The sequence below is a fragment of the Lepidothrix coronata genome, unplaced genomic scaffold (genome assembly GCF_001604755.1).
Source record: "Lepidothrix coronata isolate B3197 unplaced genomic scaffold, Lepidothrix_coronata-1.0 Scaffold40, whole genome shotgun sequence".
Classification (NCBI taxonomy): domain Eukaryota; kingdom Metazoa; phylum Chordata; class Aves; order Passeriformes; family Pipridae; genus Lepidothrix; species Lepidothrix coronata.
In genome coordinates, this window is record NW_016690220.1 from 3410275 (window position 1) to 3435850 (window position 25576).

General features: G+C 37.7%; 1 protein-coding gene across 7 annotated transcripts in view; it reads left to right on the forward strand.

The window, feature by feature from the left end:
• ANKS6 (ankyrin repeat and sterile alpha motif domain containing 6) overlaps positions 1 to 23284 on the forward strand; it is a 42990-nt gene extending 19706 nt beyond the window's left edge. For 4 of the 7 annotated variants that reach the window (XM_017813267.1, XM_017813264.1, XM_017813266.1 and 1 more), the window contains exons 7-18: positions 3325 to 3535; positions 4148 to 4197; positions 5218 to 5421; positions 7216 to 7381; positions 8047 to 8213; positions 9382 to 9571; positions 10994 to 11110; positions 12999 to 13066; positions 14308 to 14424; positions 15320 to 15416; positions 22527 to 22572; positions 22775 to 23284. In XM_017813267.1, coding sequence (XP_017668756.1) covers positions 3325 to 3535; positions 4148 to 4197; positions 5218 to 5421; positions 7216 to 7381; positions 8047 to 8213; positions 9382 to 9571; positions 10994 to 11110; positions 12999 to 13066; positions 14308 to 14424; positions 15320 to 15416; positions 22527 to 22572; positions 22775 to 22874 — 1533 coding nt within the window. In that variant the 3' untranslated portion in view covers positions 22875 to 23284. Of the gene's footprint in view, positions 1 to 3324; positions 3536 to 4147; positions 4198 to 5217; positions 5422 to 7215; positions 7382 to 8046; positions 8214 to 9381; positions 9572 to 10993; positions 11111 to 12998; positions 13067 to 14307; positions 14425 to 15319; positions 15417 to 16918; positions 17307 to 22526; positions 22640 to 22774 lie in introns of those variants that run through there. The other 3 variants (XR_001874493.1, XR_001874492.1, XR_001874494.1) reach the window with 3 other exon arrangements.
• The last annotated feature ends 2292 nt before the right edge of the window (positions 23285 to 25576 follow it).

Sequence of the window (25576 nt, forward strand, 5' to 3'; positions counted from 1 at the left end):
AATAGATTGGATTCCAGCTCTCGCAGTGTTATGACACAAAGGTTTGAATTAAGGTCATAAAAGATTATGAAGTGAAATATAAAAAAAATTGTCAAAGACATACAAATGAATACTGACACAAATTTCATATTTGGGAATATTTAAGTATTTGGTCTCAAAACTACAAAATATTACAGTGTTTACAAGTCTTAATCAAGCATTTTTTCAGCAGAAATTATATTCTCTGTAGTTCTCTGATATATATATAACCTGGAAGCCAATATAGTCCCTTCTTCCATCACTGCTTAATGTTTTATTAACCAACCTGTCTGACCATGAGTATGTTACATATCCTACTCTCCCTACAAACGTTGCAACAGGGTAAAAATGGTATTTTCAAATTGTCTGAGTGGAGGGCAGTGTCGTAACACTCATCTCTCTTTTGACCAGCCTGTGAATTTTTTTTTCAGTCATTCAATAAATGTTACATGAAATAGCAAAAAAAAATTTTATTAAAGTCAAGCTACAATACAGCTTTTTCTCCCTTCTGCCCACCTTACTGGTTACTCTGTCAAAAAGAGATATTAATTTGATGGATTTATTCTTGACAAACCCATGTCATATGCTATGTCATATGAGCTGTGATGATGTTTGAAGTTTTTTCAATTATATCCTTTCAGATTAAGCATTTTGATCAGTAAATCTTCAGTTTTTCCTCTTTGGGTGATTGTGCCTTTGCCTTTTGCCCGATTTCTGTAACTTCCTCCATCCTCTTTTATTGAAGATAAGCAATATTTGTTCAGAGATTGTGTTGTCTATAGTTACTCTAGGGTAATTTTAATCAATCTTGTCTGGTTTTAATTTGTGCAAGCTCATTTAAATACTCCTGCTCTATTAAGCAAATGGACATATATTCCTACCTCTCCTGTTAATGATATTCTTACTAAAATATCTGATCACAGGTAGGCTGGTTTTGGAGTTTAAAAAAAGAAACCCTTTTCAGTCTCTCCTCTTTGATCACTTTTGTTGTTAACTAGTAGACTTCTTATTTTGTTATGCGTTTCTTTTATTTGTTATTTATGCATAATAAAGGCCCTTGTTCCTTTACCTACTGATTATGCAGTGGATATTCATGATCGCATTATTTACCTCTCTCACACAAGAACTGCTAACTGCTTTGTTTGTCACCATTTCATGGCCTTGAAAACAAAGTTGTGCCTTTTCCATATGCAAAAATTTTATTTCCTCTTTTTTCTTCCTGCTTGTTTTCGGCAAGTTATATTCTCAATGTCCGTATTAGAGCAGTGTGAATTATCACATTCAGTTTCTATTTTAGATTAAAGTTGTTTTAGGGCAGAGATTTCCAGTTCTACCGCTTATGCTTTCATTCCTAGTATTGTTACAAACGTCTAAGGTATTTCTCAAGGGGCATCATAATTTTTCTAGTTCTTTGATACTGTTCCCTTCTCCCACTGCTGCTAGATTTCACCCTCTTGATGGACACATGTTTTTTAGCCATAAATGCATTTTTGTTACTTGACTGCTTCAATGTAATTCAAAGCCCTTTACTCCAACCTCTGTACCTGTGTGATGTGGTAGGGGCATTTGGAGAGGCCATGACCTCCTGCAACAGCGGACTAAAAACTCCGGAGCTCAGACCATCATACTGTGAACACCAGAGCACAAGATGAACTTCTCCAGTATAGTTCCTTTCTTGCCAGAGATCAGCAGTTTTTTTTCTGGTAACATGGTGGCTGTACTTACTGTATTTGGGATTAGTTTGTGGTGCAAGCACAAGTTAAAGAAACAGAAGCACTGTGAGGAGGAGTAACAGAGATGACGAGCAATCAGAAGTGATCTTTCTTACACATCCAAGCCAGCTTCAGTCAATGAAACCAAACCACGTCGTGCAAGCACTCTCGATTGTAAATTCGTTGTACTCTAGGTTAAACCTAGATGGATTTTTTTTGCCCTTTCAGTTCCTTTTGGAAGGTGAATAAATGCTGAACGGTGTAGATTTTATTGCTTTCTCAGAGCTATTTGTCTCTCTTGCCTTTTTTCATCAGATCTTTGTTGCCGAAATTAACATAAGTCTTTACCAGTTATGACTCCAAAGAGACACGGAGGTCTGAGAACTCTATCCATTACTAATGCTCTGTGCAGATCTAAAATCTTTTTAATGATCTGCTACAGGGATTAATATGCAGGGGATAAGTTTACGGTTTACCTTACTTCTACTATATGACAATTGAGAAGATATGTATCAGTGAGCAGCTGAAAAATACTAAAGAAGAGAGCAGAATACATATTGTGAGAAGGGGTGGTTAAGAATAGAGAGTAAAGTAGGGAAGTGTTGTTATCTAGATTGGCTATCACATAAAGCTGCCTTGATGAAGTATTGTCACTTTTATATAACTTTTTTACAAAAAGGGTTCCAGAAAGGGAAGAAGAAACTTTACTAAGAAATAATCAGAAGATACTTATAATCTGACTGATTTATCTACAAACCACATAATTTTTAATGCAGATTGCATATGTCTTTCATAGTCTAGAGAAATGTCCTGCTAAAGACTTGAAGCATCTTACATTGTCTGCCTGTAAAAATGTGCAAGTCTGTGAATACTTGAATGAATTTTACTTTGAGCAAAGATAGTCCTTTTATGTTACAATTTCCGCATATGTGATGCCTGTATGGATGGAGGTTGTAGGTACAGTAGTCCTAAGGTTTGTGTTGTTTTCACAGCTGATATTTCCTTGACTTGCTCTTTTTCAGTTTGTAGTGTTTCCAGCCTGATAGAGTTTAAACTGTTTGTGTAGCAGCACTGTATGGATTATGGGACTTTAGTTTGACAGGAATACTATCAGAACTCTTCCAGTTTGCCACTGATTTTGAAAATCTTAAGGGGAAGTTTCATTCAGGTCAGATAAGCTTCTATGCACACTTCTAAAAAGCAGAAAATAGACATGTCCGTTCATTGATGCCAAAGAGTATAAGAATCGATGGTGAAATTGGAAGCTAATGGAAAGAATAAATATTTGCTATGTAGCTTTAAATATTCCCTATTTAAATTGCCCTAATGTTTCTATCTACCTTGGCTTTCAGGATAGTGTGGAAAAACATTGTAATGCATTTGCCGGATGACAAATAAGGGAAGAGTATACAAATGATGGTGAAGGATTCTGTTGATAATTGCAAACCACTTAAATGTTGCTTTTTAGTTTATCTCAAAAACTCCTTGACAGAATTTTTTTATCACTGCTGTAAGGATCACTTAAGTGTACATCTCTTTTCCTTTTTTTTTCTTTTAGTTGGAACTAAATTGTTGTGTCTTCTTATCAATCTAGTCTTGGTGGAGCAGGATGTCCAATCGATTCCGCAAGCTGAAGTTGACTCAGACATTGCGCCATGGATTTCCTTCCAATCCGTTTGTGCCTTTTCCGGATGAGCCTGAACCATCATTAAATTCCACTATAAAAGCAGTTTCACAGAGTGATACGGGTGCCTCTGGAAACCTCGATGCTGCTACAGCTCGGATCACAAATAACAAAGCTAGTGGTAAAGGCAGAATTGTCTTATGGGAAGTGTGCTCTCCTGGGGTACTCAAGATGATACTATTTCTAATTTATTGAATTAGTTCTTATGTAGCTTAATATAAATGAAAAGACATGTAATGTATTTGTAGTATGTAGAAAGAGATGTTTGCATTCCTGACTGTTGATCATGCTGAACACTGAGTGGAGCATCATTTAAGCAGGAAAACGCTGATATAACCATGTTACTGTTCTTTAGCAAGCACCATTAATTTGGAGAATAGAGACAGGTCACTGAGAAGTGTTATTATCTTTGATAAACTGATTTATATAGTGAAAACCAATTTATTTGAAGAAATAAAGAAAGAATTCTGAGAAGAAAGTGAAAAAGCCCAAATTGTAAAGCACATCTACTGAAATTGTACAGCTCTCCATGAAACCCCCTTACCCCCAGTTTGTGATGCAAAGTAAGACTATTGGCATAACTTTAATTTAGGTGCATGACAGTGTCACTGGAAATCTTTGTTCTGTGTGCTTACTGAGGGTGAAGCTGTTGACTGTTTGAGAACAATACACTATCCTTGGGGACAAAAGTAGGAGCATGTAAACAATAAAACATCATTTATGTATTTTTCAGGTGCAAACACTACAAAAGGAGGAAAGGATGATGAATTATTGACAACCATGGTATGTTGCAGCGTTCTTGGTGTGTCAGCCTCATTCAGAAGGTTGCGCGGCTCCCAGAATTTTTACAGGTTTTTACCTCCTGTCCAAGATCCCTTTAGAAGGAGATCTGTCATTTGTTTATAGTCATTAGACAAGAACTGTCAGGCTTTGATACATCAGTAGTTCTTAGACTAGGAAGTACTACCAGTGGTATGCTATGGAAGCTGTACTGACTTTTTTCAAGAGTTACCCATACGTTTGTTTGATCAGCAGTGAATTAGTAAAGTAGATGGAACAGATGATTGGTTGCTGACAAGATGTGTGATGTGAGGAACACGTGGATGGCACATGGTGCAATGGAAGTGTGAAATTACTAGTAGAGGCAACCACAAAATATTTAGTTCAGCATGTTCATTTGTGTTATTCTGTTTCTTCTTTTGTTATGCTGTAGCTTTAAATTTCCCTGCAGCTTACTCCCTAGTGATATCATTAAATTTGACTGGTTATTCTTTATGTTCTTTTGTAAGAAGTTGGAGTATCTTTTGATGTAACTGAACAGATGTAACTGATGGACTGAACTCCAGGGAGCCAAATCAGTTGTGTCATCTCTTTCTGGAGAACATATACAGCAGGAACATGCAATTGTTCACTGTTTGCAGTTGTTCTTTCTGGAAATACAGAGAGGACTACATTGTTATTTCTTTGAAAATTAATTTTTAACATTCTTGTTAAAGTCAATTTGAAAAATATTTAGCCCAGTGAAGGAAGAGAAGTTTCTGCCACCTAATGAACTATATTCATTTTATCAAATGAATAAGCATAATATTGAAGGGTGCAACGATGTTTGTTGGATTCTCTGTTATTACATGTTGTGCTTTTTCAAAAATACTACTCGTGTCTCATTTCCATTTTATTCTATTTAAAAATGCATGTCTCCATCTTTTTGCTTAACTTAAAATTTTGAAAGTACGTCACCAGCTCCTAGTAATCTCTTAAGAAGTGACTCTTCCCCCCCCCTTCTTTGTTTTTTCTCTCTCTCAGTTGAGAAGTAGTGCCCCATTTACCAGGCTGCCAAGCGATAAGCTGAAAGCAGTGATACCACCTTTCTTACCCCCCTCGAGCTTTGAGCTCTGGAATTCTGACCGAACACGACTCAGCAAAGATGGAAAAGCTGAACAGATGAGAACTGCCTGGCCACAGAGAGCAATCAAGCATGATTTTAACAGCAGCGGAAACTCTGATATAGTAAGCAGACTAAATGTGTACGAAAATACTGTGTTATGCCCAGGCCATGCTGACTGGTGAGCCACACGGTTTCTGATTAGAAATTACTTTTAACCCACTGTCTCAGTAATGGCTTGTCCTTTTAAACAATGCTGTTTAGGAAGAATGCACACCTCCAAGGAAAGAACGTAATGGAACAAAAGTTTTGTATGAAATGAGATGGCTTTTTTTTTTTCTTGCTGTTATTCAGAATAAAATAGAACCGTAACAAATTTGCTGCAGGCTGCTAAAGTTGGCTGCTGGTTCCAGCCATGTCCCATGTCTTTTAGTAGCCAAAGTAGGTATAGGCACTGGAGTGTGGTCAAAACTGCTCTGATTTGGAAGAAGATCAGGGACAGAAAAAAAGAATAAGAATTGATCAATTTTTAGGACCTGAGCAGGAGGGAAGTCATATCAGTAAGACAAATATACAGACATAACATTCTGAAAGATTAGCAGTAGTTAAAATTGTAGCAAGCAATGATCAAGTGGGCTTGAAGGCATACAGCCTTAAATTGTGAAGGGAAAAAGTCTGGATTACTTCTGGTTTTTATAGAAGGAGCTTGCCTGATTCTACAGTGTTTTTAGTGAAAACGCAAACCAAAAGAAAAATAGCTGGTTTGTCTTGAGACAAGAAACAAAACAACCTCAACAACCTTTGCTTTCATAGTAGGAGAAAAAAGAGAAATCCTTACTCCCCTAAATGTAGACTGAAATAGTCAAGTGGAGAGAAGAGTTTATTTTACTAGTCCAGAACTGTTTCATGTCAGTTCTAGAAACAGGACACCGAAGACATTTTAGGAGGAATTTTTTTCTGTTTTCCTTTTTTTAAGTGGAAGTTAGCTTAATATCAGTAGGGGCGATTTAGGTGGAATAAGGTGGAGTCTTAGAAGGGAATTGACATAACAGGAAGGTAAACATCTGTCATCCTAAAAAAGATGACTGTAGTAACATAAGTGGATAATTAGCTCACTTTATAAAGAGAGGAGCAGGAGAAGCAGGGGAGGACTAGTCATCAGTACTTCTGTGAGGCAAGAAGTGTTTTGCTAAGGGAGTAGGGAGGAGAGAAACATAGTAAGTCAGAGTTGGAAGAAGTGATTTGAGCAACAGGATAAGAAACATGAAAAAGCTAAGCTGCAAAAGCTGTTTGTCAGATGTCTGGCAGTGGCCAGTGGTGTAAAAGCAAAAGAAATGAAGGAGGATGTGGCTGAGGATTTGGCTAGCATGTAGCTAGATCAGTAGTGCCTCAGTTAGTGAAAGTCGGTCAAATGATGAATTTAGATTGAACAAAATACAAAAATGCAACTAGTGGAGATAAAGTTTATCTCACTTCTTGCAGCTTAGTTTGTAAGAGACAGAAATATGATGGATGAGAAATAGATGGTAGCTGTTTTGTAAGATTGGAGAGACAAAACTAGGATTTCTCAGGAAAGCAGTTTCACATGTGACCATTTTTTTTCCTCCCCACTGCTCATAATATTCTGTACAGCCCATCTCAGGGGCATCGTGGATGCTCATTTTGTGCTGGCCAAAGGCTAAGAAGAATTAATGGTTTTTATATGGTATAATTTCTTTCATTGAGTATATATATTAAATGTATATATATTTATGTAAGTGTAGAATATATTCAGTATATTTGTATATGTAAAATAAGATTATTTCTGATATCCCTTTTGTTCTTCAGTGGAAGTTTCAGAATGTGGAATAAGTAAAATAGCAGTTGATCTTTATTGTGCTCAGTCGAGAAAGAAAATTATTCTTAATTTTGTTTTCCAGACATCTGTTAGCAAAGGTACTAGACCAGTCAAATTACCAACATTTGCAAGAAGACCAGCATCTCCTTCAAATTCCAACAACTTCAGTCATTCTCCTCATTCTTCTGGTGGATCCAATAACATTGCAGGAATTAACAGGCATGGAGGAGAACTGCATAACAGATCAGGTACCATTTTTAATAAGAAAGTAATTTGTATCTGGTTCAGCTAAAAAAAATTAGTGTTTGTGATGATGGTAGAAGACAAACCTTTTCTGAGAGCTCCTACTGCTGTAGAGCAAAACTTCTATAAATTTTGTTGAACCAGGATTGGACTTTGAACATAAGGGAAGAAAAGCCTCACATCTGTTACAGAAGTCTCATTGGCCAGCCTCTGTCTCAGAAAAACATGCAGATTTTATTGGGTCCACCCATGGTGGATCAGGTGGATGCTGGTTCATTGCAACATGCATTTCATAGCACTGATTCTTACCCATGTTGCTTACTTGTTGTTTAATTAAAAATGAGTTTTCAATCAAAAACAAAGCTGCAAGCACTGTACCTGGCAGCTGTTGAAGACAATATGATGAAGTGTCTCATAAAACCCATATCCAAGAGGATGAAAGTCAACTCTGTGTGTATATAGACAGGGCTGGATTCTCTCTTCTGCAGTTGATTTTTTACTCCTTTTTCTGAAACCTGCTGGATAGATCTGAACCTTACAATTCTCTCTTGCTTCATCCAGTCAGTTTTTAAACAAAAGTGAGTTGTGGTAGAGATGGGAGAATTGAAAGTTAACAAGTATTTCAAAATTCTGATTTCCTTGACTGGTTTTACTATATTTTTTGTTTTAGGTGGCAGTGCAGATAATGTTTTGTCTCAGATTGCAGCCCAAAGAAGAAAAGCAGCAGGCTTTCCTGAACAGAAACCCAGCCAACAGCACAGTCCAGTCCAGTCAACTACTTCATCCACTCTGTCTGATTTGCAGTGTGCTCAGATTGTTGGCAATGGGCATGTAAAGGTATGGAGAAATGTAAATTTTTGTACTTCCAAATTGGCTAATTATAATAGGTCGTGTCTCAGTGATGGATGGCTGATACATGACATTGCACAGCCTAAAGTGAATGAACACCTGTTACAGTAGTGGAAACTTTTCGGCTCCACAAACCTTACTTTTAATTACAAGCCTACAGAAGATCAAACCTAATAATAAAACGTGATTTTGCTTCATTATTAATTTTATTCTGTTTTAAAAAACAGTAAATGTAATACTTGATCTTAGGGTAGATCTGCACTGTTAGTTTGGTTTCTCATTATTTCTTTCTATGGCCCAGATCCAGTGTTTTGTGTTAGTTATTCCTGGACTTTACTCTGAAGTGATATAGCTAGTTTCCCTTCAAAGGCTCAACGTGAATGCAGAACATGAAGTGATATACAGATTGAGGAATTTAGGAGATGAGGTACAGGGACTTGTTTTGGAAAAGACCAATATACGTACATATATATTCTTATTCCTCATTTTAACTCATGTATTTTCCTGTTTTCCATGCCTCCAAATGTGTTAAACTTGAATCATTTGACTTGTGTTAGGTAATAACGAGTTTAAGAGTTGACTGGAAACTTTCATTCCAGTGCAGCAAGTTGTTAAATGCACCCAAAACTTAGTTTATGCTTACCACATATTTCTAGTTAATCCAGCATGAAATGCTACTTTAAATGAGCATCTCATATGCCTGTTATCAGAGTCAAAGTAATTTACTTTGTTTCTATTATTAAACTGTTCTTATCTCAACCTACAATTTTTACTTTTGATTCTCCTCTCCATTCCACTGGAGGGGGGGAGGTGAGCAAGCCACATAGTTGCCAGATGGACTCAAACCAGGACAGTCCTTTTAGGAAAAGAATAATTGTAGTGCTTGTGTGCGGTATTGCTTTACAAGAAATAATTTTCTTATTATAAAATTACAGCCTTATTAAATGTATTTTTCTTGATGAATTTGAGGTGACAGACTTTCATCTGGGATAAATCAGTATTGCTCCAATTATTTCAATATGGATCAAGCAGAAACTTCTAGTTATGACTACATGCTCTGCAGAAATGATATGCAACTTAAGTAATAATGAAGCATCATATATAGGTAAACATTCTTGGGTTTTTTTAACTGAAATTATTGTATCATTAACTACAGCAAAAACTGGAGATGAACAAAAGACCTCCATCTGGGACTTCATCTACGTCTAAAAGCACATCACCAACTCTCACACCTTCCCCATCACCTTCCCCATCTCCTAAGGTTCAAAACGCAGAGTCTTCTCTCTCTTCTTCTCACAGACAGGCCAAAAGCAACGGTTCCAGCAGTGGTACTATTACAGAAGACGGTGAGTAGGTCACTGTAGTTATAGGAGATTCGTTAGTCAAGAGCACCGACTTTAAAGCTGTAACTGTACTGAAATAGTGTGTATCTGCATGACAATGAGAGCTTTTTTCTTTCTAGAAAATGTATTATGGTGTTTCTTACAGTGAGTTTGGCATTCTGCAGTAACTGCCTTTTTCTCTCCCAAAACCTGTGATCCCTTCCATTTAGAGGGAGACTGGTACCATCTCAAAGCTTGCATGTAGGTAGGCCGCTCTTATGTGGCCTCCTTCCTTTGCCCTTTGATGGCTTAAATCCTGTTTTTCACTCTTTGCTGGGGGTAGAAAATGCACTTTCTCCATGTTAGAAATTATTTTTTTTTTTAAGTAAATGCAGTGAAGCACATCACTACAGAAATACATTTTTGAGTAATAGCAAGTCATAGCTACATGCAGTTGATTTTTAAGAGCTGTAGTGCATTTATTTTTCTAAATGGCAAAAATAGCTGTATTTCAACCTGTTTTTAACCTAAGGTCATATGAAAGAATAATAGTGTCATTACTTTTCCAGTAAGATTACTACCTTTTAAGTTAAACTTTTAGGTCTACATTACAATACTTTTTATAATAAAGTCATGTTACTACATTGGAAACAGGATATCAATAACTTCGTTTTGTTCTGTAAATATCTCAAAAATGTGAAAAAAAATAACTGGACTCAGAATCTTTTAAATAAGAAATGGAGGCACCTTATCTGGTTTCTGCGAGAGGCACTTTCTACTATTTTTGGGTTTTCTGATGTTGTCTGTATTGATTTTGGTTTGTTTTCATTTATGGTAACTTTATCCATGGACACTCTACTTCCATTTGACACTAAAGAGAGGTGATACTTGACCCTCTTTCTGTCCTCATCTCATGGCTTAACTGTGACATATTGTACTGACCACTGGAGAAAATCATTTCACATTTAATTAGTTTATAATGATGGCTTGATAACATAAGAGTTGTCAATTTAGAAATATATAAAAGAAAGAGAACTCACTGTTGGATAACAAAGGGAATTCCCCAAGCTATCAGCTGTTCTTATCTCACCCAGTGAAGCTGGGCTTTGTGACTGCACCACTAATGCCATGATACAGTGAGTTCTCTGTGTAGCAGAGGAAATGTTGTCAGAAGCCTGAGTAGCTCTGGGTTCATTAAGCTTGTAAGCTTTTGTAGTTAAGTGGTCCTTTAATTCAAGGGCTTCTCTTACTGTGATTTGATTCAGTAGCAACAGTACAAATGCTTATGTGCCAAATAAGAATCAGAAGAGTAAGTACAGAAGGCCTGCAATGTTAACTTTGCTTTTCTTTCAAGTCATATTAATTAGATAAATTGATTTGCATTGAATATTACTGTGAAGGAACAGTAGGCGGCAGGGTTCAAAGGTGTGCTTGGTTTCTCTTTAGGCAACCACTCGGTGGACCATCAACAGCTTGTCTCTATTCTGAGAACCAGTGATGTAGAGAATCATGAAAGACGAAACCATGTGAGAGTAAAAGGAGGCTCTGAAAACTTGGAGAAAGGTAATCTTACCTTACTACTACAGGGTAGTATGAAAGGAGGGGCTAAATGGGAGTAATGTGGCAGAAGCAGTAAGAGCTCCGAGCACCTTTGCTTTCTCCAGGGATGTAGGTAAGGAGACAAGATAAGAGTAGAGCAAATGAGAATGATAAAGCAAAGGAGAAACAACATGTTATGCAAGAGTTGTAAAACTGAGAGGTTTGGGAGTTTCTTCAAACTTGGTGTGATAATACAGGAACTGGAAGAGGGGAAGATGAAGAGAAAACTTGAAGCTCCTACTGCAGAAAGCATTCTCTGTGCATGAAAGGTGTTGACATTATAGTTGTTTATGGCAACAAGACTCTGAGCTCAGAGATACTGTTTTTCTTCCCATATCACAGCCCACAGTTTAAGCCCACCAATGTGATGAAAAATGAGAAGCCTGACTAACAACCTAAAAGAAAAAAATTATACTATATCTAAAATTAATAATAAAATATCTAAAATTAATAATATATCTAAGGTCTTCTAATGAAAGAAGTTTTCTTTCTGTAAGGTGGTATTTTTCATCAAACAGTGTGACATTTTTAAAACTGGTTACCTTTTCTTATTGATTAACCTCAGGGTACCAAAGCTTTTAGCCTGAGACCATGCCAGCTTTTGCAAATCATGTTAAGCACACCAAGTTAATTGAACTTGAGGTAAAAAAAACCCCAAAACCCTAGCAGAAAATAAGACTCAACTAGAATTTTTCTCTTTAGATTTTTGTGGACTCCTCTATGTAAAGAAGGAGTCTTTCCGAATAGTACATGGAAGTGTGTCTATCTCAAGCTACTTGATGTCTTTTGAAAAGCTTGGAGAGAGAGATTCTCTTTCATGTTTCTACTGATGATGAAAGAAAAGTGACAGTCAAAAGACAAAGAAGTGAAATAAATAAAACCAAAGTACATTTGGGAATGGACTACTGGTGTCTTTTAAAGTGAAAGTGAGTTTATATGGTGAATTTAAATATAGTTTTGTTGTATAATGTAAATCATTCATGTTCTTAATTTTGACTCCGACTTCTTAGTTTAACTGACTGCTTTGGTACTTCTGGGAAAACAAAGATAATTAGTCACTTGTGACATCAAAGCAATAAAAAGAAAACCTGAGTTGAGAGAGGTAGCATGTAATTAAGTGAGGTAATGTTAGGTTATTCTAAAAGTGCACTTATGCTTTTTAACACGTTTTAAATATGTGGGAAGAGTCACTATCAGGTCCTCCAAATTTTAATTTCCTTAGACTTTGAGAGGAAAGCCAATATTCAGTGCTCTTAGCCTTGGAAGGTAAGCTTATAAAACTTAGATTCGGACCAGTTTTCATCTTACCTGGACTTCAAGGTTGCCTGGATGTCAGGCATTTAAGGAGAAGAGGTTCAGATAGATGTGTGTTGTATTGAGGTTCTGAATGAGCAGCTGGGTGGTTGTTTGCTCTGCAGTTTGCCTTCCTGGATGATGATGTAGAAACATGCTGTTCAGTTCCTTGTCTGCTTGAGGAGTTTTGCTGATTAACCTGCATAATCAGCCATCTGGGGCCAAGCCCCTGCGTTTTAGGGATTGAACTGCCTAAATTGCCTTAGTGGTTTGGTTTTCTAAGGCCCTTTCTAATGAGGAAGAAAGGGCAATTCAGTGGAAAGATTTTATCCTAGCAAGGTGAGGCTAGACAGAGTTACAGTATATGGAAGTAGGTGAGAACAGAGTAAGCAAATATTTCAATTTCTGGTGGAGAATAAATGTGGTGATTTTTAATGAATGTATTTGACTATGTGGAATGTATGTTTTAATATATATTTTCAGCAGTTCATAATGCAGAGATCATTAAAATATTTTCTGATCCATGTGCGGGTTGTTTTCTTTTTTTCTGTTACTACAGATGAGCTGACTGGCATCCTTAAAAAATTGTCTCTTGAGAAATATCAGCCTATTTTTGAGGAACAAGAGGTATGTATTGCATCAGAATTGTGATCCAGAATCTCAGATTTCAAGTTCTACAACCATTTCCAGTTGCAGATGACCTTGAAACATGGACTAAGCAATATTCATGGCATTTTCCAGGATACTGCAAATATCAGAGCTTTTTATGCTTAACCTACAATTTTTGTATAAATAGGTGCTTCAGGGTTTTTCTTTTTCTCTCTGTTTTTACACTCTGGCTTTTCTATATGTGTCTATATCCAATGTGGCTAAACAGTTTATAGGACATACTGTATCATCCCTGCAGTCACAGCTGGATCCTCATTTGCAGATGGAGAACAGGAGGGTATGAGTCACTGAGATGGCTGCTTTATCTTTTTTATCCACCATGAATAAGCAACAGGAGAATTAAACTGGGGGAACGTAGGCATCCTTGTAGGTGAGGCCTGTGACAGTTGCTGAGGGATGCAATGAAAAGAAATATTGCTGAAAATAAGTAAAATTAATTCATTACAATGTTTAAGACAGTATCAGATGTGAGCAAATATTGTGTGTTTATTCAGTCAAGGCAAAGAGTAGTGAATGAACATACAATAAATAGACGTTGCTGCAGAGTTCAGAATTCAGCACCACAAACACAGACTATTTAGCTGCATCACAAAACAATGGGTTATTATTGTTCCCCTGCATGATAGGCAAGGGAGCATTGTGTAGAAATTAATATGCTTTATGTGTGAAGTTTATATCAATATGAAATGCTTTAGATGTTTGTTCTTACCACAGCCTTATGGATGTGGTGTTATAATAAAAACTGATATATGAACAAAACATAGGTTTTTCTCAGGATGAACTGTAAAAGTAAACACAGTATTCTGAAATTCCAAAAATACTTGGGGGAAGGGGGGAAGAAAAGAAGAGAGAGAAACCTTAGGCTTATTCAGCTAGCTGCTACTGTAGATAAAGGAATTTTTTGTGGAGAGTGTATATTAATAGAGCTTGTCTGAAAAAAAATTAAAATCCATTAATATTTTAAATGTACTATCATAATTAGTTGAATGATTAACGACAGATTAAAAACCTTACAACAGCGTGTTAAAATATGTACCATTTGCTGCTGGTAATTCATTAAAATGTTTCTTTGCAAAATATTTACAGTAAGTCTATACAGTTAAAAAAACTCAACAAACCATGTTTAACCTGCAGTGATGAATCTTTTCATAGGTAAATTTGTCTTATATTTTTTTCTTCTTTTTTTTCTTCATATGCAGGTGGATATGGAAGCTTTCCTTACACTTACTGACGGTGATCTGAAAGAGCTTGGTATTAAAACCGATGGATCAAGGCAGCAAATTCTGGCAGCTATTTCTGAACTGAATGCAGGAAAGGTGTGTTTTGAAGTACTGTACTTAGTAAATTATTTCAAGGCTTGTTTATATTGTTAATTCAACATACATTTTGAAATTCAGTTGCAGATGTTAGTTAGAAAAGCTAAATTATTTTTTTCCAAACAAAGTATTTCGTTTATTTGATTAGTGTGAAAAATATTTTCCTTTGTGGTACTCCCTGGTGTCTTTCAATCACTCTTTCCTAGTCCAGTGAAGAAGCTACTGGTAAACAAGAGCAGTATTGCAGTTACCAAATATTGATTTCAGCAATGCTAAAAAGAACCTCCTGGCTGCGATAGTCCAGCTGCAGAGTATAGCGTAAGAGGAAGGGTGTCCCTTGTTTAGCCTAACAGTTTTTGATTCCTCTGTGATTAGGTAAACAGCCCTTCTCTAATTTCTTACACTTTCATTGCCTTTGAATTTTTTAATGACAGAAACAAATTTGCTAAGAATATAGTAAGCAGTGTTCTTAGCGGAGGGATTTGGTGCTGGAACATGACTTTGATTAGGCCTGCTGACACTTCTCAGCTGCTTTTTCAGTTTTGAGGTCCATTCTCTCTCTGATAGTGGAAGCTTGAATAAACAAAACATAATTTCCCCAGGTTAAGAGCGACAGTAACAAGTGATGAGGCTAAAAATTAGGGGAGGTGGATGATGCTCCATGCTATAAAGAGATAAAGAAAATAATGAAAATGTTTCTATTGCTGTCTGGTAGTTTCAGGAAAAGATTACTTTCATGTTTTCTCTATATATATCTGTGAGGTAAGGATTTCTAATTATTTCAAATAGTATATTTAGCATGGAAACATGTATTTACACATTTTTTGTGAACTCTTCATAAATTCGTTTTTTAAACAGAAATTTAAAAACTGTTTTATTTTTTTTTCTTTTACAGGGTCGAGAGAGACAGATTTTACAAGAAACTATACACAACTTCCACTCTTCCTTTGAGAGTAGTGTTAGTAACACACGACCACCAGGTCATTCTCAATGTAAGTAGCACATGAAATTAATTGAAAAATTAATCACAAAAGCACGGAATTAATCACAAAATCAATTACGTTGGAAAAGACCTCTGAGACCATCGAGTCCAACCTATGACCCAACACCACCTTGTCAACTAGACCATGGCACTAAGTGTCACATCACATCTTTCCTCAAACACCTCCAGGTCCGGTGACTCCACCACCTCCCTGGGCAGCCCATTCCAATGTGTAATCACCCTTTCTGTGAAGAAATTCTTCCTAATGTCCGAATGTATGGATACTTCCATTTAATACTGGCTAGAAGACAGAATGTGACAAACAAGCCAGTTAACTGGTTTCCTGGTTAATGATTCATATGTGTCCCTGTCTCTTACTGAGACTGTAGAGAAGATTTCAATGTAAAAAGGTAGAGGATGCTGTAAGAAGTTTATACACACTACAGTACTATCGGAAATAAGCATAAGATTTTTGTTGTGAATTACTAAACACTGCAAATGGATGTAAGTATAGCAAACTAGAGTATACAGTATACCATGTACAGTGTATGTGTATATGTATAGCATCAGTGGCAGGTGCGTTTCTTTATGATACATAGTTTACTTTTGCATACTCTTTATAGGAGACAGTTCTTTAGTGTGATCAAGTAGAATAAATATATTCAAGATTTACAGTTTAGTATAGTGGCTTAGGTAGCTATGTTAATTATGTATTTTTGTATGCATGCATTTAGTTATTTTGCATAGGTAGTATTTTTATGTGATTGTCTACAGTTGGTTTCTTTGGAATACATCTACACCAACCACCAGTGTTATCTGCTAGCAAAGCTGGAGAAACTGCCTTTCAAAATGTACTGCCTATAACCAAAACATACAGGAAGGTGTTGCTGACCTATAACTGATGAATACGTTTATCACAGTCACAGATATAAAAGTTGCAAATCCCTGCCCTGCCAGCCACCTGGGACAAAGGCAGATATTCATCTGTTACTCAAGGTTAAGGAAAAGGGCAAAACCTATTCAGATTTGTACTTCTATATCCATGTTTTAGGAGAAACAATGGAAGCCATTGAATGGCCTTGAGAAGTTCACTATGTTAAAAGTGCCTCTTTTTCATTTGCTCATTTTGCTGCTTGCATCCACTCACAAAATAATTTCATTTGTTTAGGGGCTATATTAAATAATATTTCAGGTGTTGTATGCTTTAGGAGACCTTAATAACGAACAAGTCCCAGTAGTTCCAGTCTCAGTCAGCTGCTTATCACTACATGTGTGAAAGCAGGTGCTAACTGCAGACCTCGTGGTGTCTTGGGGAAAACTGGGAATTGCTGGGGTAGTTAGTGAATGTGGGCTGCTTTCAGTATTCTGTATTGTCTTCTTGTCTGAAAGCCACTTTCAGATATCCCTCTATGCATTGTGCAGCTTACTTCCCGTTCTCAGAGTAGTCAGCCTGTGTGGGAACTTCTGGATGTCTCTTGATAACATCCTAGACTTGAAGAGCCTCTTCTATAGGTACCATTAGGTGAGCAGAAGCTGCCATTTGGGATTTGATAACATGGTGTAATGAACTGGAATTACTCGAGAACCGAAGAAGCATAGAGATGTAACGTGTCTCCAAGCAACTTGCTGAACCTAACCACTGAGCTTGAATGTGTCTTGAAGACAGCAAAGGAAGTAATGGTGGCACAGAGTTGGGGAGAACATCCTTTTGTAAGAATGGAAGCAACAGTTGCTACTGCTAACCATTTGACAGGATGCTGCAAGGAGGCTGCCGTGAGAGATCTAGCTTTTGGGGTTTTGTGTATGAGAGCTCCATGATACAGATTTGGCTGTGAAATAGCAACAGAAGCACTGACAGAGAAGGAAGAGAGCATGTAGATAAAAGAAGTTTCTGCACCAGGTAAGCTGCTTTTTATTGTAAAAAGTAGCAGTGGGACCCTTATGCAGTCTCTGGAACTTGAAGTAACTTCCAGGAATGTGTAATATTTTAGAGCATAAGAGCGCCTGTACCAAGTCAGATCCAAGGTACATACAGTTGTGTTCAACTTTTTCATCCAGTCTCATCTGACACTGATGTGAAGAGCTGCTTGCTTTCATTTTCTGTGAACTTGACATGTCCTGACTTCTTTCGCTTCATCTTACTGGATCAGAAGATACAGTGGGCAATTGTTTCCTCTTCACTGCCTCCATGCCACTGATGATTTTACAAATAACAGTGATACTTTTCCTCAGTCATGTTTTTTCTAGATGGAAGACTTACAGGCTCCTTTGTCATTCCCAATACCATAGTTTTTCTCACCTCTTTTTCTTTTCTACTATAATCTTTTCAGACTTGGGAGATACCAGTCTAGCATACAATATTCAAGATGTAGGCATATTACAGATTTACATGACACAGTGATGTTTGTTTTTCAGTTGTATTCTTTCAGTTTTCTTACCCTTTCCTAGTTATTTCTGAATTGTTGTTAATTGGAACTATGTCTTGTAACCCTGGTGGGTCTACAGAGTTTGAGCTCACAGCCTATAATTTTATATAACCATGCATACATCTTTTTGTTCCATTTGCCTTCATATTACTTCATATTTATCTCCATCAAATTTTGTCTGCCATCTTATTGTTTGGGCACTGATGTCACATGAAGTCCTTTTGCCAATCTTCTGTTTGTCTTTCTCTTTATTTACATGGATAACTTAAGAAGGTTTGTCCCTTCACCCTGTATGCCCTTTCGAAATCATATATTGAATATATTGTTCATATCCTGAATATTTGTATGTAGATCCTTCTGAAATGCTGTGGGTGAATTTCTCTGCTATGGAAATAATAATTTTTTCCTCCAACCTTCTGTCCTCTGCCTCCCTAACAGATTATTTATCCACACAAGAAATTTTCTTTTTATCCTGTGGGTTATTTATTGTCTTAAGAGCTAACCTTGGATCTTGTGAAATGCCTTGTCAAAATCCAGGCATCAAATGGACCTCTTTTGTCTACAAGACTGTTGGCACCTTCAAGGAATTCCAGTAGATTGGTGAGGCAAGACTTCTCAAATCCCTTTTTGATTTTGCACAAAATTTCAGATCCTTTGTTACAGTTTTTGCTAATCTGCCTGGTATTACTGTCTATTAAAACAATTAGCTTCATTTTATCACATCTCAGTTATGTGGCAATTTAAACAACAACCTGTGTTCTGTACACAGCAGTTTAGCTGCTTAATCCTTTTGCTTCTTTAGGACATCTGGCTTGGAAAATTGCTGTTACTTGCTCTGTGTATTTGTTTCATATTCTGTTTTACTAGTACCTCAGGTTAAGATATCTTGGACTCCCACATAAAGAAAGCTTCTGAAATGGGAACCTTCCCAAGTTTTTCCAGGGTGAATACCATTTTTTTTTTCTGATGTGAGCTTACTTCTCTAGCTCATTACGGTCTCGTTGATTGACATCATGTCATTTGTAACTGGCTGCCTCTTGTGGTGTGTTTGAAAAGTAATATGTGAAATTTTTATCATTTTTGCGTGGTCCACAACCACTCATTTCTCTACAGCTCTTTCTAGGAGCCTGTCTGGACACCATTAGCAAGAAAGCCACATCATGATTTGCCTTTCTAGAAAGCTAGGTGTAGCTCACAGGATGACGGAAACATCCTGCTCTTCCAGCTATGTTGGTACCACTGTTTTCCACACTGTCCTTGTGATTTCCTCAATATTTTGAGTCATTTTAAAAGCTTAGTACCTAAACCAGAGTGGCTCTCAGTGTAGCTCTGCTTTTAGGAAGTTTCCAACCTGTAGGGCTGTAAAGAAGAAAATGAAATACAGTCCGAATATATCCATAAGATTCAGAAATGAAAAAGCAGGAGGGAAAGAAACTTAATCCTTACCTTCCAGAAATGTAGCTTATAATTGTGGGAGGTCTGTAGGCTGGTTACCAACACCAAGCCTGTAAATGTCTACAGCTTCTTACACCCTTCCTCATCCATAGCTCCAGTGTCCCCTTAGCTTTAGTTCTGCCCAAAATGCCACAATCCACACTGCTCAGGCTCAGTTCCTCTGCTGCTACCCCTGAGTCAGGAGCTGTTGCTGCTTGTCAAATCTGGTAGGAGATTGGAAGGCAGCAGAAATAGATACACATCTGGATGAGTCTTTGTAGAATGGAAAGAAGAGCTGCAGTGATTACCTACATTCACTCTTCTAAGGAATGCAGTAGAAAGAAAACAAGGAGAGGCAGAATAAATAAAAGCAAGACCATGAGACGTAGAGGATTGATGGTATAACTAATTTCACACAACGGGCTTGTTTAGGAAGACTACCGCGGTCCGAAAAGGGGGGGTGGGACCGTGGCACAGCACGGGTCCGGGACACGAGGATGGGATGCAGGTAGAATGCTTTATCCAAGCGTGCACCCAGTCTTTTATCAGCTCGGGAGGGGAAAGGGCCAGAACATAGGGCGGAGCATGAGGCAGACAAGTGGGGGGACAAACCAGGATAGGGACACGGGCAAAAGAGGGAGGAACGTGGGAAGAACCGGGAAGGGAAGGGGCGAATGGAGGCTGTCCCCTCTCTCTGCAGCTTCTCCAGCCAATCGGCAGAGAAACAGAGGAGCAGGGAGGTGGACAGGCCGGGACATGCCCGGGACATGCCTGGGAAATACAAATTCTGGGGAAGCATACAATGCATATATACATAATAACTGTAAAGTCTGTATCATAAAGTCCTTTCAATCACTGTACATCTTTTTCCACTTCTGAGATTTTCCCCATTCTGATTCCTGGTCCTTCACAGAAGATACCACAGTTTCCTACGGATGTTTTTTTGGCAGTTCAAAATCAGTTGCTGACTTCTTGTAGCTTCTGTTTGAGCATCTCCTGCTCAGATTGTTGCTTCTGAGCTCCCTGTGATATTTACTACAAGAACTCATAGAAAAGTTGTTGAGTGTTTGGCAGGTGAGCTATTTAAGTTATAATAAAGCTCACGGTTGGGAGAAAGTTTCTTTTGTGCATTAGTTGCTGTGTCATCCCTGGGGCTGGAAGTGGGATGATTCTGTGTTGCAAAAAACAACAGGCTTCAAAATACAATTTGCTTTCTGTCAGAAGGATACTGAGACTGCTTCCTCCCCACCCCATGCCAGGGATACCAGGTTAGGCTATGGAAAGTCCACATTCCAGTCCTTGCCTTATTGGCATAAGGCAGATGGCTGCCCTGACTGCAGTGCAAATAATGCAGTGGTTACTGGACCTGTAAGCCATTAGGCTCGGAGGCACCATAGTATTCTGAACAGGTGAACAGTACTTGCAATAGGGAGTGTTGCCTCCATCTCTTTTTTTAATGGAAATGAATCGGTCGCCTTCAGAAAATTCTGATGAAATTAGGTCATTCCAAGAGTGCATGTTACCACAAGTTTTGACACTTCATTGGTTTTCAAGGAAAAAAATTATGGCTTGGAAAATTGCCAGTGCGTAGTAATCACTCCGTCTTTGGTAAGAGAAACTACTAGGAAGATACTACTTCTTAATAACCCAGTGAACTGTGTCCAGCAAACACAGAATTAGCTTGTTGCTTCACCATTTAGAGCAGATGACCAGCCCATGGAGGCATAAGGCAAAATGACTGCTCTGTGGAACAAAATGGTCCTCCTTTGTGTGGACTCTCAGCTTCGATGAAACAGTAAGTGGCAGCATAAAGTCCAGATTTCTGAGGAAAGAGATTTGAGAAATTATATCACCTCAGGAAAAGTTTCTGTTTGTAGCTTAAGGTGACCTTTTTGCTTACATGATTCTGGTAAAAAAAAAAAAAAAAAAAAAAAGGACTTTTTGAATGCTTAATTGCCAAGACTAATTGTGTAGTTTATTTTGGATGTGTGTGTCAAGATTCATGCAGTCATCAACTGGATAATTAACAGGTTGAACAGATCTGGCAGTGGTCTGCAGGTTAATTGAAAGAAATGGCACCAAAGGAGAGGGAGTTGCATCTCAACACAAACTTGCCAAATCAGAAATGAAAAGGAAAAAAAAGTTCATGTGGATTCTATGGGAAAGAAAAAAAGGAGCAAACCAACTGAAATTATTTCCTCCAGAAGAGTACAAATAAAATCCTATATGCTAGTTATTAATAGATATGTAAGGAAGTGTTACATGTTAGATCTGTGAGAAAAAAATGGAAACATTTCATGGAAGTTCCCTTTCCCAAGTCTATGGCTTGTAACAGAATTTGCCATTTCTGCAAAAATGACATGAAAAAGGCAAGAGAGCACCCAAGGTTTGTACTCTGAAGGACACAAACCTCATTAGGAAAAAAAACCCATTAAGATTGGTTGGAGGTAAAGCTAACTGCTGGTTAGCTCAGTTTGCCTTCTAATACCAAGTTTATTGAAATGTTTGAAAGAAAATAATGAGCCTTGTCACTTGGTACAAGTGTCCAGGTGGTCTCCCCTATCTAAACATAATACTTCTAACAGGTGGCAATGAAAGAGAACACACCAGCATCTGGCAGGGGCAACGAAAAAAGGCAGGATTTGGATAAGCTGAATATTCTCCAGACAAAAGTTAAATGAAGAGTAACTATGCCTATGATTATGATAAAAAGAATATGATCCCATTCAGTCTATAATTTGTGGAAATTCTGGTCTTCTGGTTTTTCTTTACATATTATAGTATGTTGCATATTGATAGATAGTTACACATATGTATCTGTAGAGAGTTGTTTTTATATTTACGTTCCACTTTTGGATTCAGAGTCAAAAAATATCAAATGGAAATTATCCAGAGTAAGAAGTTAGGGATTGTAGAGTGAGAAGTAAAAATAGGAACAAAATCAATGTAGACTTGCAAATAAAAATCATACAGGATTCAGATAGTCACTTGCTGGAAAGTACAAATTGAAAAAAGAGGGATAATGGAAAGATTAGTAGATGACTTTTTCACACATGAATTTGACTTTTCATACCTTCTCCATACAGGAGATAGCTTAAGATGAGTACAAAGAATTACAGGGTCAAGTTGTTGGATTCTGGTGTAACAATTACACTGGGAAATGTGGGCCTGGTTCCAGTAGTTGTGGAATTTCTCTCTTCTTTAAAGCGGTAAGTCTTGCTGGTGGAAATTTTTCAAACTTTTTTTTTTTTCTCTTATAGCACCTGGCTGCTCTTTAAAACCACAAGAAGCTGTTTCTCCTAAAAGGTAGCAACAAAAGATTTTTTTCTTATCTTGAAGTTTGGCATCTGACTAAGCAAATCCAAGCGTACAAATGAAAATTTGTAAAGTTAGTCCTAACTACACCTGTGTAGTACTTTCTGCAGTAAAATACAAACCTCACAAAGAATCAAAGAAAATAATAAAGAGGTTGCTTTTATAGTTCAACCTAAGTGTTGAATTGTTCAAGGCATCAGTGGTCTGGATTTGAGAAGAACCAAGTCAGAAGAGCAAGAAAAATGAATGATGGTACAAGAAGATGGATGTTTTCATTCTACTCATACCCATAGATGAACAACCCATAGGAGACCTACATAACAAAAGCACCGAAGAAGGCATGGAAAACACCACAAATTATGGCAGCTTCTACATGAAGAAGTATATAAATTGAATATGCCACTATTGACTGGATACAAATAAAGGAGTCCAAATTGAAAATGTAATGGTTTCATGAGAAGGAATATAAAGGAAGAGGAAGAGTAAGGCTGCATTCTTCTTTAACTGAAATACACTTTATCTATTCAATATTATGAGGTTAGAACAACAGTAAAAGTAAATATGAAATACCTATTTATAAAAATAGCACTTTATTTGAGGAAATGCATAATCCGTCACCAATATTTAAACAAAAATAGTGTTAAAATATTTTATGTTGCTGTTTGGTTTTTTTTTTCTTGAGAATAAAACCATTCTACTGACACTGGCTGGGTGTTTTTGAACGCTAACGCTAGCATGTCCTTAAAATACGTTTTTGTAACTTGTTTTTGTAGCAATTTTAAAAGGAAAGCTGTAGTAATTAGGAGTAGAAATAATTTTCTGCTTAATAAATACAATTTTTATTGAGCAATTAAAATACAAGTCATCAGAAGCTTCTGTTTATCTTTCTGAAGACTCACGAATACGTGACTTTTAATATGAGTCCAGGAGTACTACAAGTAAAGGCAAGAAGATAGTGGAGCTCCAATGCAGAGGAATGATCTCAAGTAATTACTTCAGTACATACCTAAAGATTACACATTTCTCCACCCTCCTCACTGTACTGGTTTTAGCAAAAATAGGGATAGAAGTTGGGTGCACTGATAGAGATAACAGCACCAGTGAAAGTGGTGGTGCCCTGCTGTCCCTCGGGTGCCTGAATGTGTCAGCTGGTTGTGTGATGGCTTCATTGGCTTGGCCATCTGAGGTACAGCTCCAAGCTGCTGCCCGCAAACAGCAGAGCAGCTTAGCTGCACCAGCTTACCCAGCTGTGCTGTGAGAGCTGACTTTGAAGACAGTAAGTTTAAATCTCTAGGAGGAAGAGGAGAAGAGATTACAGAGGGGTATTTCAGAAAAAAGGATGGTTATGAGCTGATTAGGGCAATCAGAACCTGTTAGTACCTTCAGGTCCTTGGTGGTTGTGCTAATAACATTTCAGGTGGAATGGTATAGCCATGTGCAAAATAATTTTTGTTCCATTTTTCTTTTTCAGTGCACATATGTCACCAAATTTAGAACACTTATCAACATTTAGCATGGTATTTTATTTTTCTGACATATCTTAGGCTGAAGAAAATCACTCCTTAGGCAGAATTGTGCTTCAGGATTTATTTCAGCTTTAACATAAAAATATATAATTTCTGCTTTCACAGTTTTCAAGATCTGCAGCCAAAGATGATAATGGCAGGACAGATCTACAGAAATGTTGGTGCAAACCATACAGCATCAAGGTAATGGCCCTGTCCTTTCCTGAAGAAACCTAGACGGTTTTGGTTAAAGCACTTCAAAATGGAGCAGATAAACAATTGCAGCTTCTTATTAAGATTAGGAAACTGTAACAGTTGCTGCTTTGGAGCCAAAACACTGCATGGCACCTTTGGCCTCCTGTCAGTGTAACTGGGAATAGATGATCTGGAATGAGCTGAAACATCTCACTTACTACTGAGTGCCTGTGGGGCCCTATGGCAGCTCCATTTCCCTGTACAGTTTTGTGCTTTTAATCCAAACATCCAACATTCTCAGCAGAGCATCACCTGAAGCCTGCTGATAGGGAAACCTCAACATGAGAACACTTCAGCCATTCCTGTGAAGAGCTTGTGGACCATATTCCTCGAAAGGCAGACTCACCTGCAATAGATTGAGGGGTGGGTGTTCATTTTCTTTCGAGTCCTTTTTAGTAAGACATTGAACAGTTCAGTGTGGAAAACACTTTGCAAAGTGGAGAGAGGCATTCTTTGTACAATCTGAGAGGGTTCAGATTCATGTATGCCACTGCCCAGAAGACTGTCATAACCTCAGGGCTATAAGGCAAGGTAGGGGCATGCTTAATTCCTCTGGTTGAATCTGTCTCACTGTGAAGAAGATAATTCAAGATTCATGGACTGTGGCCCTGTAAGACACTGGTCTAGGATAGGGAGGAGTTAGGCTTTAAGTCCTCTAGTTGATAGATTTATCTACCAATTCCTGCTTAGTGACTGAAGATAAATAGTGCTGTAAATTTGGGAATGTTAACCAAAGTGCATCAAAGAACAAGCAGAAAATGGATTTAAATGGAATGCAACACTGTCAGAGGAGACCTACCAGCATACATGTGTAGGCTCTGTGTTTACACAGCAGGCGGACAGGGCTCCTCAGGCTGTCCCATGAATGAGTCCCACCTTGTGAAGAGTTAGCTTTATTAACACAGGAACAAAAAGAGTTTGGGAACCTTTCTTATTTTCTGCTGCACTCAGTTCTTAAAGGTGGCCTGCTTTTTCTTCCTGATTCAGCTGCCATCATAAGTAGAGAAACAAAACAGGTTGCTTACCATGGCTGCTTTTTCTGGCTTTGAGAGGAGGTAAGTTTGAGATGGACACCTGCATTTATGTGTGTGTGTGTAAGGGCTGATGTGGGTAGCTGTTTAAACTCCACGGTAGGTAGTGGAGGTCTGGTTAATACCATCACTGGGGCCTCAAAGCCCAGTATCTCACCGGTCTAGGCCAGAAGTTTGATTCACTTTTCGAGACGTCCACTGGCA